This window comes from Lissotriton helveticus, chromosome 11 (genome assembly GCF_964261635.1).
Source record: "Lissotriton helveticus chromosome 11, aLisHel1.1, whole genome shotgun sequence".
Classification (NCBI taxonomy): Eukaryota; Metazoa; Chordata; class Amphibia; order Caudata; family Salamandridae; genus Lissotriton; species Lissotriton helveticus.
The window spans coordinates 1192758766-1192776827 of NC_136072.1; the positions used below are offsets into that span (position 1 = coordinate 1192758766).

The following is an 18062-nucleotide window of genomic DNA, read 5'->3' on the forward strand; positions in this document are numbered from 1 at the left end:
ACAACCCTTATTGATGATTGGTTGTAAGTCAACCTTATAGACCAGCTATCCTAGTAGCATGGATACGAGCAGTCTAAGGCTAAGACTCTAGAGGGCGTGTTAAGCCAGCTGTTTTACCATCACATTACCCCTTGAACACCCAGTGAAAGGACACCACACAAGTGTTATGAAAATAAACAGTGTATTTATTAGAATCACAACAACCCTGTACTCTTTATGAGGACAGGGTGCTAAGCACACAACAAAACTCTTATGAAAATACTTAAGTTAGCACGTTATACACAAATGCCCGAGGGGCACGAAAAACCATATACTCTAAAAGTGGAATGCGAATTACTAGCAGGTAAGTAACGATTCTCAGAGGCTTTGGGATCGCTAGGACTAGACTACTGAACCTTTAGATTACTAGCAGGAGGCCTAGGGAACTCGGGTGCAGAGTGTGCACTCTCACGCGGGATGCGGGACAAAGTCTATGGAAGCTAGAATTCACAAAGTTAGTGTTCACGGGCGAACCCGACCTGGTAGGGAGAAAACGACAGTGGATCCTAACCCTTGGATAGTGAGGCTATGCTGGGACACCGAAGTGCCGAAGTTACCTAGCCCAGGGGCTGCAGCTGCATAGGTCTGAAAAGACGTCGGGAATCTCGTTGCCGGACCAGGAGCCTGGAAGAAGGAAGTTGCTGGCAGGCGACCAGTGAAGGAAAGTTCGATGGATCCAAGCCTGGATCAAGGAAGAAGGAAACCTGAAAGCAGAGAGGACCAAGTTCTTGAATCACTAGCCAGTGATTAAGTGGGCACCAGGATGGCACCGGGCGAAGTCACCGCAGTCAGGTGAGTGGGCGCTGCTGGGCTCTGCAGTCTCTCGGACCAGGAGGCGTTGTCGGCGACCAGGATGGAGGTGCGAGCTGTCCCACGAAGGTTCTTGCTGTCGACGTCGCTGGACCCAGGATTGGGCAACAAGTCTTGGCAAATGCAAGGCCCACGCGGTGGACCTAAAATGGCGTCTTAGCCGGACCAGGAGGGTCCAGGGTACTTCTCCGATGGAGGGAAGCAAGGGCCAGTCTGGAGCAACCAGACTAGCAGCAGTGTTGTCGTCGGGCGTCGTTCGGAAGGCCACAAGCCAGCGGGCTAGTAGCCAAACAACGCGGTGAGCAAAGCAAAAGCAGAAGGGCCCCACGCCGATCGTGGAGATGCTGGGGGGCTGCTCTTCGGTGCTGGAGCTGCTCAGGGTGGGGGCTTCTCGGACCCCAAAGCACTCACCAGGAAATTACTCGGTGGGCTTGCTGTGCAGAAGTCGTGCAGTCTTGGCGATGGCCGGTCCCTCGAGGTCTCGTCGCACCCACGGTTCTCAGCTGTGCTGTAGAGGTTGGTAGAGGTCAGAGGTGCCAGGGAAGCCGGGTCTCGTCGAGCTGGGCAGTCGGATTCCGGAGGAAGGACGTGCAGCAGACCGCAGTGTTCTTAGATGGTGCCTGCGGATGCAGGGTGACTACTCCTTAGCCACAAGGGAGAATCTTGAGGAAGAAATCGTGAAGTCCTTTCGTGGAAAGTGGTATCTTGATTCCAAAGATGATCTGATTTGGAAGGGGGCCAGTCTCTACCTTTATCTGGGAAAAGGGGGCTGGCACGCAACTAAGTCCTGCCCTATGGGTGGGACCAGGAGGGGGGTGGTTACACCCACTTCCTTGGCGGGCTTTTCCCCAGCACAGGGTCTGGAGTGTCCCTGGAACTGGTTCCAGCCAGCCTATGCACAGTGAGCACCGGGGTGCCACGTGCAGTCACCTTCCTCTAAAGCCCTGCCTACCTACAATACACAAAACCCTGTCTGGGACGGTGCTGGCACCGCCCCTGGCAGGAAACCCTTTGTCCTTATCTCCTGCTCTGGGAGGACTCCCAGCAGCAGGAGGGCAGACTTGTGTCTCGGTGGCAGCATCCATTTTGTGGAGCTGAGGCTCTGTTTGACTTTAACCGGGTTTAGGGGTTACATACATGTCGTGTCCCTCTAGAAGGGTGGAATGCTAACCCCGTCGCCAGAATTGGCGAGGGGTTAGTATTCCAATTCGTATGACACCTTACTCGACATGTTTTGATAAAGCGATACCAGAGTTGGCATTTAACCGCGAGGATTATAATGCACTTAAGAGTATATGGTATGCGATATCATGGAAACGGCTAAGGGATAGATCCCGAAAGCCACAGACAGGCTCAGCTCATGCCAGAGCACCATCTCACACGATTCCAAGCACTCTGCCTCCAGGATTGTTAAGGCCTGCCATAGGAGTGACTGATAGGAGATCTGTGTGTCCATTTTAGGGTTAGATATAGGTATACTATATCTAAAGCAAAGGGTGATTACACCACCTTGCCCCAGCTGTCGTGCAGCCAGTTGTGTCAGATTTGGATGGCCAGCCAGGGGTGGCATAATACATGCTGCAGCCCCTGGTAGGCCCTGGGTACACCTATGCCCTGGGTACCTAAGGTACACTGTACAGGGACTGATAAGGTGGCTCAGTATCCAATTTAGATATGTACCTAAGGTAAATGGAATCCATTTTACAGAGAGAGCAGTAGGCCTGAGGTCCTGAATAGCAGGGCCTCAGGTCAACTAAGTCAGAAAACCAGCAAAACACCAGGCAAAAAGTTGGGGGCAACCATAGTCAGGGATCTACATTCCTACAGGAGACCATGGAGAGGGAGTCACAGTGCGACCCACGGGTGTAGAGGAGACCATGGAGAGGGAGTCACAGTGCGACCCACGGGTGTAGAGGAGACCATGGAGAGGGAGTCGCAGTGCGACCCACGGGTGTAGAGGAGACCATGAGAGAGTGAGTCACAGTGCGACCCACGGGTGTAGAGGAGACCATGGAGAGGGAGTCACAGTGCGACCCACGGGTGTAGAGGAGAACATGGAGAGGGAGTCACAGTGCGACCCACGGGTGTAGAGGAGACCATGGAGAGGGAGTCACAGTGCGACCCACGGGTGTAGAGGAGACCATGAGAGAGTGAGTAACAGTGCGACCCATGAGTGTAAAGGAGACCATGGAGAGGGAGTCACAGTGCGACCTCTGAGTGTAGAGGAGACCATGGAGACAGAGTCACAGTGCGACCCATGGGTGTAGAGGAGACCATGGAGAGGGAGTCACAGTGCGACCCATGGGTGTAGAGGAGACCATGGAGAGGGAGTCACAGTGCGACCCCTGGGTGTAGAGGAGACCATGGAGAGGGAGTCCCAGTGCGAACCACGGGTGTGAAAGAGACCAAGGAGAGGGAGTCACAGTGTGACCCCTGGGTGCAGAGAAGACCATGGAGAGGGAGTCACAGTGCGACCCATGGGTGTAGAGGAGACCATGGAGACAGAGTCACAGTGCGACCCATGGGTGTAGAGGAGACCATGGAGAGGGAGTCACAGTGCGACCCCTGGGTGTAGAGGAGACCATGGAGAGGGAGTCCCAGTGCGAACCACGGGTGTGAAAGAGACCAAGGAGAGGGAGTCACAGTGTGACCCCTGGGTGCAGAGAAGACCATGGAGAGGGAGTCACAGTGCGACCCATGGGTGTAAAGGAGACCATGGAGAGGGAGTCAAAGTGTGACCTACCGGTGTAGAGAGACCATGGAGAGGGAGTCACAGTGCAACCCCTGAGTGTGGAGGAGACCATGGAGAGGGAGTCACAGTGCAACCCCTGAGTGTGTAGGAGACCATGAAGCGGGAGTCACAGTGCGACCCATGGGTGTAGAGGAGACCATGGAGAGGGAGTCACAGTGCGACCCATGGGGTTAGAGGAGACCATGGAGAGGGAATCACAATCCGACCCCTGGGTGTAGAGGAGACCATGGAGAGGGAGTCACAGTGCGACCCCTGGGTGTAGAGGAGACCATGGAGAGGGAGTCACAGTGCGACCCACGGGTGTAGAGGAGACCATGAGAGAGAGAGTCACAGTGCGACCCATGAGTGTAAAGGAGACCATGGAGAGGGAGTCACAGTGCGACCCCTGGGTGCAGAGGAGACCATGGAGAGGGAGTCACAGTGCGACCCACGGGTGTAGAGGAGACCATGGAGAGGGAGTCACAGTGCGACCCACGGGTGTAGAGGAGACCATGGAGAGGGAGTCGCAGTGCGACCCACGGGTGTAGAGGAGACCATGAGAGAGTGAGTCACAGTGCGACCCACGGGTGTAGAGGAGACCATGGAGAGGGAGTCACAGTGCGACCCACGGGTGTAGAGGAGAACATGGAGAGGGAGTCACAGTGCGACCCACGGGTGTAGAGGAGACCATGGAGAGGGAGTCGCAGTGCGACCCACAGGTGTAGAGGAGACCATGAGAGAGTGAGTCACAGTGCGACCCACGGGTGTAGAGGAGACCATGGAGAGGGAGTCACAGTGCGACCCACGGGTGTAGAGGAGAACATGGAGAGGGAGTCACAGTGCGACCCACGGGTGTAGAGGAGACCATGAGAGAGTGAGTAACAGTGCGACCCATGAGTGTAAAGGAGACCATGGAGAGGGAGTCACAGTGCGACCTCTGAGTGTAGAGGAGACCATGGAGACAGAGTCACAGTGCGACCCATGGGTGTAGAGGAGACCATGGAGAGGGAGTCACAGTGCGACCCCTGGGTGTAGAGGAGACCATGGAGAGGGAGTCCCAGTGCGAACCACGGGTGTGAAAGAGACCAAGGAGAGGGAGTCACAGTGTGACCCCTGGGTGCAGAGAAGACCATGGAGAGGGAGTCACAGTGCGACCCATGGGTGTAAAGGAGACCATGGAGAGGGAGTCAAAGTGTGACCTACCGGTGTAGAGAGACCATGGAGAGGGAGTCACAGTGCAACCCCTGAGTGTGGAGGAGACCATGGAGAGGGAGTCACAGTGCAACCCCTGAGTGTGTAGGAGACCATGAAGCGGGAGTCACAGTGCGACCCATGGGTGTAGAGGAGACCATGGAGAGGGAGTCACAGTGCGACCCATGGGGTTAGAGGAGACCATGGAGAGGGAATCACAATGCGACCCCTGGGTGTAGAGGAGACCATGGAGAGGGAGTCACAGTGCGACCCCTGGGTGTAGAGGAGACCATGGAGAGGGAGTCACAGTGCGACCCACGGGTGTAGAGGAGACCATGAGAGAGAGAGTCACAGTGCGACCCATGAGTGTAAAGGAGACCATGGAGAGGGAGTCACAGTGTGACCGCTGGGTGCAGAGGAGACCATAGAGAGGGAGTCACAGTGCGACCCACAGGTGTAGAGGAGACCATGGAGAGGGAGTCACAGTGCGACCCCTGGGTGTAGAGGAGACCATGGAGAGGGAGTCCCAGTGCGAACCACGGGTGTAGAGGTGACCATGGAGAGGGAGTCACAGTGCGACCCACGGGTGTAGAGGAGACCATGGAGAGGGTGTAGAGGAGACCATGAGAGAGTGAGTCACAGTGCGACCCATGAGTGTAAAGGAGCCCATGGAGAGGGAGTCACAGTGCGACCTCTGAGTGTAGAGGAGACCATGGAGAGAGAGTCAAAGTGCGACCCATGGGTGTAGAGGAGACCATGGAGAGGGAGTCACAGTGCGACCCACGGGTGTAGAGGAGACCATGGAGAGGGAGTCACAGTGCGACCCACGGTTGTAGAGGAGACCATGAGAGAGTGAGTCACAGTGCGAGCCCTGGGTGTAGAGGAGACCATGGAGAGTGAGTCACAGTGCGACCCCTGGGTGTAGAGGAGACCATGGAGAGGGAGTCACAGTGCGACCCACGGGTGTAGAGGAGACCATGAGAGAGTGAGTCACAGTGCGACCCATGAGTGTAAAGGAGACCATGGAGAGGGAGTCACAGTGCGACCCACGGGTGTAGAGGAGACGATGGAGAGGGAGTCACAGTGCGACCCACGGGTGTAGAGGAGACCATGGAGAGGGAGTCACAGTGCGACCCACGGGTGTAGAGGAGACCATGGAGAGGGAGTCGCAGTGCGACCCACGGGTGTAGAGGAGACCATGAGAGAGTGAGTCACAGTGCGACCCACGGGTGTAGAGGAGACCATGGAGAGGGAGTCACAGTGCGACCCACGGGTGTAGAGGAGAACATGGAGAGGGAGTCACAGTGCGACCCACGGGTGTAGAGGAGACCATGGGGAGGGAGTCACAGTGCGACCCACGGGTGTAGAGGAGACCATGAGAGAGTGAGTCACAGTGCGACCCATGAGTGTAAAGGAGACCATGGAGAGGGAGTCACAGTGCGACCTCTGAGTGTAGAGGAGACCATGGAGACAGAGTCACAGTGCGACCCATGGGTGTAGAGGAGACCATGGAGAGGGAGTCACAGTGCGACCCATGGGTGTAAAGGAGACCATGGAGAGGGAGTCACAGTGCGACCCACGGGTGTAGAGGAGACCATGGAGAGAGAGTCACAGTGCGACCCACGGGTGTAGAGGAGACCATGAGAGAGGGAGTCCTAGTGCGACCCACGGGTGTAGAGGAGACCACGGAGAGGGAGTCACAGTGCGACCCACGGGTGTAGAGGAGACCATGGAGAGGGAGTCACAGTGCGACCCACGGGTGTAGAGGAGACCATGAGAGAGTGAGTCACAGTGCGACCCATGAGTGTAAAGGAGACCATGGAGAGGGAGTCACAGTGCGACCCACGGGTGTAGAGGAGACCATGGAGAGGGAGTCACAGTGCGACCCACGGGTGTAGAGGAGACCATGGAGAGGGAGTCACAGTGCGACCCACGGGTGTAGAGGAGACCATGGAGAGGGAGTCACAGTGCGACCCACGGGTGTAAAGGAGACCATGAGAGAGTGAGTCACAGTGCGACTCACGGGTGTAGAGGAGACCATGGAGAGGGAGTCACAGTGCGACCCACGGGTGTAGAGGAGACCATGGAGAGGGAGTCACAGTGCGACCCATGGGTGTAGAGGAGACCATGAGAGAGTGAGTCACAGTGCGACCAACGAGTGTAAAGGAGACCATGGAGAGGGAGTCACAGTGCGACCTCTGAGTGTAGAGGAGACCATGGAGAGAGAGTCAAAGTGCGACCCATGGGTGTAAAGGAGACCACGGAGAGGGAGTCACAGTGCGACCCATGGGTGTAGAGGAGACCATGGAGAGGGAGTCACAGTGCGACCCCTGGGTGTAGAGGAGACCATGGAGAGGGAGTCACAGTGCGACCCATGGGTGTAGAGGAGACCATGGAGAGAGAGTCAAAGTGCGACCCACGGGTGTAGAGGAGACCATGGAGAGGGAGTCACAGTGCGACCCCTGGGTGCAGAGGAGACCATAGAGAGGGAGTCACAGTGCGACCCACGGGTGTAGAGGAGACCATGGAGAGGGAGTCACAGTGCGACCCCTGGGTGTAGAGGAGACCATGGAGAGGGAGTCACAGTGCGAACCACGGGTGTAGAGGTGACCATGGAGACAGAGTTACAGTGCGACCCATGGGTGTGAAAGAGACCATGGAGAGGGAGTCACAGTGTGACCCCTGGGTGCAGAGAAGACCATGGAGAGGGAGTCACAGTGCGACCCATGGGTGTAAAGGAGACCATGGAGAGGGAGTCAAAGTGTGACCTACGGGTGTAGAGAGACCATGGAGAGGGAGTCACATTGCAACCCCTGAGTGTGGAGGAGACCATGAAGAGGGAGTCACAGTGCAACCCCTGAGTGTGGAGGAGACCATGGAGAGGGAGTCACAGTGCGACCCCTGGGTGTAGAGGAGACCATGGAGAGGGAGTCACAGTGCGACCCCTGGGTGTAGAGGAGACCATGGAGAGGGAGTCACAGTGCGACCCACGGGTGTAGAGGAGACCATGGAGAGGGAGTCACAGTGCGACCCCTGGGTGTAGAGGAGACCATGGAGAGGGAGTCACAGTGCGACCCATGGGGTTAGAGGAGACCATGGAGAGGGAATCACAGTGCAACCCCTGGGTGCAGAGGAGACCATAGAGAGGGAGTCACAGTGCGACCCCTGGGTGTAGAGGAGACCATGGAGAGGGAGTCACAGTGCGACCCATGGGGTTAGAGGAGACCATGGAGAGGGAGTCACAGTGCGAACCACGGGTGTAGAGGTGACCATGGAGACAGAGTTACAGTGCGACCCACGGGTGTGAAAGAGACCATGGAGAGGGAGTCACAGTGTGACCCCTGGGTGCAGAGAAGACCATGGAGAGGGAGTCACAGTGCGACCCATGTGTGTAAAGGAGACCATGGAGAGGGAGTCAAAGTGTGACCTACGGGTGTAGAGAGACCATGGAGAGGGAGTCACAGTGAAACCCCTGAGTGTGGAGGAGACCATGAAGAGGGAGTCACAGTGCAACCCCTGAGTGTGGAGGAGACCATGGAGAGGGAGTCACAGTGCAACCCCTGAGTGTGTAGGAGACCATGAAGCGGGAGTCACAGTGCGACCAATGGGTGTAGAGGAGACCATGGAGAGGGAGTCACAGTGCGACCCATGGGGTTAGAGGAGACCATGGAGAGGGAATCACAGTGCGACCCCTGGGTGTAGAGGAGACCATGGAGAGGGAGTCACAGTGCGACCCCTGGGTGTAGAGGAGACCATGGAGAGGGAGTCACAGTGCGACCCACGGGTGTAGAGGAGACCATGGAGAGGGAGTCACAGTGCGACCCACGGGTGTAGAGGAGACCACGAGAGATTGAGTCACATTGCGACCCATGAGTGTAAAGGAGACCATGGAGAGGGAGTCACAGTGCGACCCATGAGTGTAAAGGATCCCATGGAGAGGAAGTCACAGTGCGACCTCTGAGTGTAGAGGAGACCATGGAGAGAGAGTCAAAGTGCGACCCATGGGTGTAGAGGAGACCATGGAGAGGGAGTCACAGTGCGACCCACGGGTGTAGAGGAGACCATGGAGAGGGAGTCACAGTGCGACCCACGGGTGTAGAGGAGACCATGGAGAGGGAGTCACAGTGCGACCCACCCACGGTTGTAGAGGAGACCATGAGAGAGTGAGTCACAGTGCGAGCCCTGGGTGTAGAGGAGACCATGGAGAGGGAGTCACAGTGCGACCCCTGGGTGTAGAGGAGACCATGGAGAGGGAGTCACAGTGCGACCTACGGGTGTAGAGGAGACCATGAGAGAGTGAGTCACAGTGCGACCCACGGGTGTAGAGGAGACCATGGAGAGGGAGTCACAGTGCGACCCCTGGGTGCAGAGGAGACCATAGAGAGGGAGTCACAGTGCGACCCACGGGTGTAGAGGAGACCATGGAGAGGGAGTCACAGTGCGACCCCTGGGTGTAGAGGAGACCATGGAGAGGGAGTCACAGTGCGAACCACGGGTGTAGAGGTGACCATGGAGACAGAGTTACAGTGCGACCCATGGGTGTGAAAGAGACCATGGAGAGGGAGTCACAGTGTGACCCCTGGGTGCAGAGAAGACCATGGAGAGGGAGTCACAGTGCGACCCATGGGTGTAAAGGAGACCATGGAGAGGGAGTCAAAGTGTGACCTACGGGTGTAGAGAGACCATGGAGAGGGAGTCACATTGCAACCCCTGAGTGTGGAGGAGACCATGAAGAGGGAGTCACAGTGCAACCCCTGAGTGTGGAGGAGACCATGGAGAGGGAGTCACAGTGCGACCCCTGGGTGTAGAGGAGACCATGGAGAGGGAGTCACAGTGCGACCCCTGGGTGTAGAGGAGACCATGGAGAGGGAGTCACAGTGCGACCCACGGGTGTAGAGGAGACCATGGAGAGGGAGTCACAGTGCGACCCCTGGGTGTAGAGGAGACCATGGAGAGGGAGTCACAGTGCGACCCATGGGGTTAGAGGAGACCATGGAGAGGGAATCACAGTGCAACCCCTGGGTGCAGAGGAGACCATAGAGAGGGAGTCACAGTGCGACCCCTGGGTGTAGAGGAGACCATGGAGAGGGAGTCACAGTGCGACCCATGGGGTTAGAGGAGACCATGGAGAGGGAGTCACAGTGCGAACCACGGGTGTAGAGGTGACCATGGAGACAGAGTTACAGTGCGACCCACGGGTGTGAAAGAGACCATGGAGAGGGAGTCACAGTGTGACCCCTGGGTGCAGAGAAGACCATGGAGAGGGAGTCACAGTGCGACCCATGTGTGTAAAGGAGACCATGGAGAGGGAGTCAAAGTGTGACCTACGGGTGTAGAGAGACCATGGAGAGGGAGTCACAGTGAAACCCCTGAGTGTGGAGGAGACCATGAAGAGGGAGTCACAGTGCAACCCCTGAGTGTGGAGGAGACCATGGAGAGGGAGTCACAGTGCAACCCCTGAGTGTGTAGGAGACCATGAAGCGGGAGTCACAGTGCGACCAATGGGTGTAGAGGAGACCATGGAGAGGGAGTCACAGTGCGACCCATGGGGTTAGAGGAGACCATGGAGAGGGAATCACAGTGCGACCCCTGGGTGTAGAGGAGACCATGGAGAGGGAGTCACAGTGCGACCCCTGGGTGTAGAGGAGACCATGGAGAGGGAGTCACAGTGCGACCCCTGGGTGTAGAGGAGACCATGGAGAGGGAGTCACAGTGCGACCCACGGGTGTAGAGGAGACCACGAGAGATTGAGTCACATTGCGACCCATGAGTGTAAAGGAGACCATGGAGAGGGAGTCACAGTGCGACCCATGAGTGTAAAGGATCCCATGGAGAGGAAGTCACAGTGCGACCTCTGAGTGTAGAGGAGACCATGGAGAGAGAGTCAAAGTGCGACCCATGGGTGTAGAGGAGACCATGGAGAGGGAGTCACAGTGCGACCCACGGGTGTAGAGGAGACCATGGAGAGGGAGTCACAGTGCGACCCACGGGTGTAGAGGAGACCATGGAGAGGGAGTCACAGTGCGACCCACCCACGGTTGTAGAGGAGACCATGAGAGAGTGAGTCACAGTGCGAGCCCTGGGTGTAGAGGAGACCATGGAGAGGGAGTCACAGTGCGACCCCTGGGTGTAGAGGAGACCATGGAGAGGGAGTCACAGTGCGACCTACGGGTGTAGAGGAGACCATGAGAGAGTGAGTCACAGTGCGACCCACGGGTGTAGAGGAGACCATGGAGAGGGAGTCACAGTGCGACCCACGGGTGTAGAGGAGACCATGAGAGAGGGAGTCACAGTGCGACCCACGGGTGTAGAGGAGAACATGGAGAGGGAGTCACAGTGCGATCCACGGGTGTAGAGGAGAACATGGAGAGGGAGTCACAGTGCGACCCACGGGTGTAGAGGAGACCATGAGAGAGTGAGTCACAGTGCGACCCACGGGTGTAGAGGAGAACATGGAGAGGGAGTCACAGTGCGACCCACGGGTGTAGAGGAGACCATGAGAGAGGGAGTCACAGTGCGACCCACGGGTGTAGAGGAGAACATGGAGAGGGAGTCACAGTGCGACCCACGGGTGTAGAGGAGACCATGAGAGAGTGAGTCACAGTGCGACCCATGAGTGTAAAGGAGACCATGGAGAGGGAGTCACAGTGCGACCTCTGAGTGTAGAGGAGACCATGGAGACAGAGTCACAGTGCGACCCATGGGTGTAGAGGAGACCATGGAGAGGGAGTCACAGTGCGACCTCTGAGTGTAAAGGAGACCATGGAGAGAGAGTCAAAGTGCGACCCACGGGTGTAGAGGAGACCATGGAGAGGGAGTCACAGTGCGACCCACGGGTGTAGAGGAGACCATGGAGAGGGAGTCACAGTGTGACCCACGGGTGTAGAGGAGACCATGGAGAGGGAGTCACAGTGCGACCCACGGGTGTAGAGGAGACCATGAGAGAGTGAGTCACAGTGCGACCCCTGGGTGTAGAGGAGACCATGGAGAGGGAGTCACAGTGCGACCCACGGGTGTAGAGGAGACCATGAGAGAGTGAGTCACAGTGCGACCCATGAGTGTAAAGGAGACCATGGAGAGGGAGTCACAGTGCGACCCACGGGTGTAGAGGAGACCATGGAGAGGGAGTCACAGTGCGACCCCTGGGTGCAGAGGAGACCATGAGAGAGTGAGTCACAGTGCGACCCACGGGTGTAGAGGAGAACATGGAGAGGGAGTCACAGTGCGACCCACGGGTGTAGAGGAGACCATGAGAGAGGGAGTCACAGTGCGACCCACGGGTGTAGAGGAGAACATGGAGAGGGAGTCACAGTGCGACCCACGGGTGTAGAGGAGACCATGAGAGAGTGAGTCACAGTGCGACCCATGAGTGTAAAGGAGACCATGGAGAGGGAGTCACAGTGCGACCTCTGAGTGTAGAGGAGACCATGGAGACAGAGTCACAGTGCGACCCATGGGTGTAGAGGAGACCATGGAGAGGGAGTCACAGTGCGACCTCTGAGTGTAAAGGAGACCATGGAGAGAGAGTCAAAGTGCGACCCACGGGTGTAGAGGAGACCATGGAGAGGGAGTCACAGTGCGACCCACGGGTGTAGAGGAGACCATGGAGAGGGAGTCACAGTGTGACCCACGGGTGTAGAGGAGACCATGGAGAGGGAGTCACAGTGCGACCCACGGGTGTAGAGGAGACCATGAGAGAGTGAGTCACAGTGCGACCCCTGGGTGTAGAGGAGACCATGGAGAGGGAGTCACAGTGCGACCCACGGGTGTAGAGGAGACCATGAGAGAGTGAGTCACAGTGCGACCCATGAGTGTAAAGGAGACCATGGAGAGGGAGTCACAGTGCGACCCACGGGTGTAGAGGAGACCATGGAGAGGGAGTCACAGTGCGACCCACGGGTGTAGAGGAGACCATGGAGAGGGAGTCACAGTGCGACCCCTGGGTGTAGAGGAGACCATGGAGAGGGAGTCACAGTGCGACCCACGGGTGTAGAGGAGACCATGAGAGAGTGAGTCACAGTGCGACTCACGGGTGTAGAGGAGACCATGGAGAGGGAGTCACAGTGTGACCCACGGGTGTAGAGGAGACCATGAGAGAGTGAGTCACAGTGCGACCCACGAGTGTAAAGGAGACCATGGAGAGGGAGTCACAGTGCGACCCATGGGTGTAGAGGAGACCATGGAGAGGGAGTCACAGTGCGACCCCTGGCTGTAGAGGAGACCAAGGAGAGGGAGTCACAGTGCGACCCACGGGTGTAGAGGAGACCATGAGAGAGTGAGTCACAGTGCGACCCATGAGTGTAAAGGAGACCATGGAGAGGGAGTCACAGTGCGACCCCTGGGTGTAGAGGAGACCATGGAGAGGGAATCACAGTGCGACCCCTGGGTGCAGAGGAGACCATAGAGATGGAGTCACAGTGCGACCCACGGGTGTAGAGGAGACCATGGAGAGGGAGTCACAGTGCGACCCACGGGTGTAGAGGAGACCATGAGAGAGTGAGTCACAGTGCGACCCACGGGTGTAGAGGAGACCATGGAGAGGGAGTCACAGTGCGACCCACGGGTGTAGAGGAGACCATGGAGAGAGAGTCAAAGTGCGACCCATGGGTGTAGAGGAGACCATGGAGAGGGAGTCACAGTGCGACCCACGGGTGTAGAGGAGACCATGGAGAGGGAGTCACAGTGCGACCCCTGGGTGTAGAGGAGACCATGGAGAGGGAGTCAAAGTGCGACCCATGGGTGTAAAGGAGACCATGGAGAGGGAGTCACAGTGCGACCCATGGGTGTAAAGGAGACCACGGAGAGGGAGTCACACTAGGCTAGAGCTAGTTGAAGAACCACGGAGGAGTATCTAAAGTCTTTCCAAGTTGTTGGGCAGAGAGGGAAGGTGACCCAGAAGCAGAGGAAATGGATCTGAGAAGCGGAACAGAGCAAGATGAGGTTTCACTTGGTCAATAATGGAGTCGCGCTCAACCTGTGAAATGGGTGGTTAGAAAGCATGTAGCACCAACACAGAGAGGAGTGTGAAATGCAAGGCACAGAGCACACACATGAAGGTGGCTCTTTACCATGAAAAGTGGACATTACCTTGAGGCTGGACGTAGATTTTATTTCTGCACTGTGGCTGTGAATAAAAAGAAGAAAAAAAAAACAAAATGAAGCACATTTCAGAAATCCAAAGTTGACACCAACCACAGCGTTCCTAAAGGACACCGCAAACCTACACTCTACACTCTTCCAACAACGCATAGCAAACAGTACTTATTTACTCACTCACTCAGAAAGCACTGTGGGGATTTGGGTCAGGCAGGAAAGCACTATACAAATGCTACAACAGAAAGTGTAACCACCTGAGGCTGGGTAAAACAAACCAATGTATCCTCATCATAAAACTGAAATTTAGAAGAGAACCAGCCAGTGGTTGACACCCCTCGGTGGAACTGAGCAGTGACACAACTATAAATGTAATTGTAGATTGTATTTACATAGTTCGTACGACTCCTAACAGGACGTTGAAGCGCTTTGGGGCGAGTAGCACGCTACTCCGGAGCCCAACGCTAGACGTTAATAGATTAGTTACATATATCTATATATTGCTTTCCATTCCTTTGTGTATTAGTTGTGTTAGGTTTGTGCTCTTGATTTCTTGTGTGTTTAGTAGAGTTTATTATTGTATTGGCTGGACAGCCTATATATAAATGTCCATATGTGCACAGAAGCAGTCATTTAAATATGGTCTGATGTGCAGAGTTAACTTGTGGTGAGATCTACACATTTTGTCTGACACTTGTTAAAGTTTTAGTATCAACTATAAACAGCTCTATATATGCACCTATATATACATCGAAGCACCAATTATGACAATGTCAGACATACATGTCTCTTCTGCTGTAATATATATTTTCTCCTTATATGAACATAGCTGCTTGTAACCGGAAGCATATTTCAATGTACAGGGATACATATATAGCAACAGCTTCATGTCTATACCGTGAGAAGCATAGTTGTTTACGTCTGAGTATACTATTGTGGTACACGGTTGTGTTGTGAGTAGAGTTGTCATGTGGGGAAGAGCCAGCTCTCGACTAATCTTCTGAAGATAAGATGGTTGTCGGTAGATCTTTTGTTTGCGGGAAGGGAGTTCCATAGTTTGGCAGCTTGAACAGAGAAAGGAAAGAAATTATGAGGTGAAGAGACAGGCTGGAGGAGGCTGGCTTAGTATATGGTGTTTACTTATGTAAGTGTAGCACCCTGCACTAATCTAGATCAACTTTATTTTATTTTAGTGCTCTTACACAACCATAGAAGGCTCTCTAAGTGGTAGCTGTGAAGAGCAGCCTTCAGGCTTAGTCCAGAAGGAGTGTAAAACAGCTTGTTTTCCAGGTACTTAATCTTATGGTGTAGAGTAAGTGAAAAATGACCACACAGTGTAGTTATAAAAATATGCATTTATTATAAACACTAACACATTGCAATATCTCCAACCCGGAGATATAACCACAATACACACAATACTTGATAACAGAACACGTAAGTAGCACATATACACAGTGGTTCCAGTGGGAGACCAAACCATACACTAAAATAGTGGAATGCAAACCACGACCTAAGTCGACAGAAGGCATAGAAGAGTCGGGGACTCAAGGAACCACCCATGGTGAGTATCTAAGAACCCCATAAAGGTTGTGTGCCGAGTGGGAACACAACCGGGTGCTCAATACAAGTTAATGGGTAGGTTGTGGTTGAAGTTTTGAAGAAAAAGACCCTTCCCAGCAGACCAGGAAGACACCCCGTGGAAGATGAAAGGTTGGAGAGTCACCCCACCTGTGGATACCCCAGGAACCAGGATACCTATATCAGGAAAGCCAAGTGCATAGGTGCGAAGTGACGTCGGAAACTGCCATAGACCACAATGGGGGACTTTAGAAAAGATGCAGCTGACGAAGAAGGTGAAAGAGTCCAGTGGAACCCAAAGGTGGATTCAAGTTGAGACGTACCTGCAAGCAGATGGAACAGAATCTATGCCACACAGGAGTGAACAGGAGTGACCGATGTCGGAGCTGCAGGTGAGTTGACGGTGTCCTTGAAGTTGCAGCTGTGCAGACCAGGCGCGTTGTGGAAGACCAGAAGCCGTTCACAAGCTGTCACACATTGGATGTTAAGAGCCAGGGGGTCAGTGTCTGGCAGGGGCACCAACAAACTTTTGCAACGGCAACCCACATAGTGATCATCGAAAAAGGTGCAGTGTCGGGACCAGCAAGGTCCAAGTGACTCACCGCAAGCAGGTAAGTTAGAGCAGGCCTTGAGCATGCAGGGGAGCACACTGGAGCCAAAGAAGATCCAGAGAGGACCCTCAGGTCGGAGGCACAGTAGTCGCAAGAGGACTTCGGGCAGCTCACTAAAGGATGAAGGCCCACAGTGCAAGGGATGCGGGTGCAGGTGAAGATCTTGAATGCAGGAGATGCTTGAGGCTGGAGCTTCTTGGAGCTCAAAGATCTCTGGAGGAGAGAGTCAACAAGCCTTGGCAAGGGCATGTCAACCTGGGGCACATGAGTACTGCTGCAGCAGTTCCGACGAGGATACTGGCTTTAAACTTGCTGTGAAGACAGCGTAGGCCTCAAGGGTGTTGCAGAACCACCACCTGTGTTGCTGAACCTTTCGGAGTCCGTAGGAGCTCAGGAACGGCATACTGGTCAGCTTTGTTGCAGTGCCTACAGATGCAGGAAAGTGACTCCTTCACTCCAAGGAAGATTCCTTCGGTTGTCTTGGATGTCCACAGGTCCTGTGAAGAACCTGAATAGAGGACAGGCACAGATGACGCACAAGACTGGCAGGAAGACGAGGCCAAGAGCAGCAAGAGTCTTCCCAGTTGCAGTCTCAGTTCCCAAAGCGAAGTCCAAGGAGCCCAGACGGTTGAAGATGAAGTGGTTTCTGATCTGAATTTTGTCCCACGACGAATCTAGGGACCCAACCACAGGTAAGCCCTTATGTACCCTAAGGAAAGGGTTGGGACGATTCAGGGGTGCCTCCTAGAGGAGGGGCTGGACAGTGGGGAGGATACTCCTATGTCCTTTACCCAGTTTCGAGCCAGAGACAACTGCTTCCTGAACTGGTTTCAACTGGATTATGCAAGGAGGGCACCAAATGTGCCCTTCAAAGCAGTCTTGTGGCGCTGGCAAGCGCCCCCCACCCTGGCCCAATACACTGAGTCGTGTCTGGGAGGTAGTCTCACCTCCCTGAGACAGGAAACCTATTGTCCTGCCTTCCCCTACTCGAGCTTGGCTCAGCAGCAGGAGGGCAGAAACCTGTCTCTGGTCGGCATCAGCCATAGTTTGCCTTCTGGGTCTAGAAGACTGGTACCGGGAGCACTGAAGGCCTCCCGGAGTTACAGTGCATGGAATCCTACCTCCCACACATTTTACAGTGTGTGGGTATTCCAACATGTTAGATACCAAACATGACTGAGTTTGTTACAGCCAGTTTAGAGAAAGCCCTTGCGCAATGACACATGGCCACTCTTTATATATCGTAATGGCTGATGTACTTACAACCCGGGCGAATGGACTCCTAAGGTTGCAGGGGTGTCCTGCTCAAACGCCGGCATCCTCACACTTATAACCGAACACCTTGCCTTCAGGATTGAAAGGCCTGCCTTAGGGTGACTTATAGGTTTAAAGTGTAGTGACTTCAGATATAAGGAAACTTGTATCTGTCCTAAGTGGTGCTAGCACCAGCTTACACAGGCTGCAATGGCCGGCCTGCAGCCACAATTGAAGTGGTCTCTCCTATGGGTGGCATAATGCATGCCGCAGCCCATGGGAGATCCCTGGTGTACCTGTGCCCTGGGTACCTTAGTACCATATACCAGGGGCTTACAAAGGTACACCAATAGCCAATCTGGAGTGTACCCAGGTACTCACCATGTCAAATTCAGGGAAGAAGCACAGACACTGGGCTCCTGATTAGCACCAGAAAAAGTGGGGGTGACCATGAAAGCAGGTCCTACCTTCCTACAAGGTTTCTTAGTTGTATGTATTCGTTGATTTTCTTCCTGATAAAGAGGGGTCCTTTGCCATGTATTGCTTTGTGTGTGACACAGAGCAGCTTGCAGGGGGATCTTCTGGTGACCAGTGCAGTGCCCTCAAGCAGGAGAGATGTGCGCTTGTGGCTTTACTTGTCGGAGGAGTCTAGAGGCACAGTTCTGAATTCTTTGTAATCTTCTGATAGTTGACAGAGGTGAGCTGCGATACAGACCATCAGCGTAATCTCGCTTTGCAAGGACGAGCGAGAT

General features: G+C 54.8%; 1 protein-coding gene across 1 annotated transcript in view; it reads right to left on the reverse strand.

The window, feature by feature from the left end:
* The window catches only part of GLT1D1 (glycosyltransferase 1 domain containing 1), a 323118-nt gene that overhangs the window by 178204 nt on the left and 126852 nt on the right, over positions 1–18062 (reverse strand). The window contains exon 5 of the mRNA XM_078666355.1: positions 13859–13895. Coding sequence (XP_078522481.1) covers positions 13859–13895 — 37 coding nt within the window. The remainder of the gene's footprint in view (positions 1–13858; positions 13896–18062) is intronic.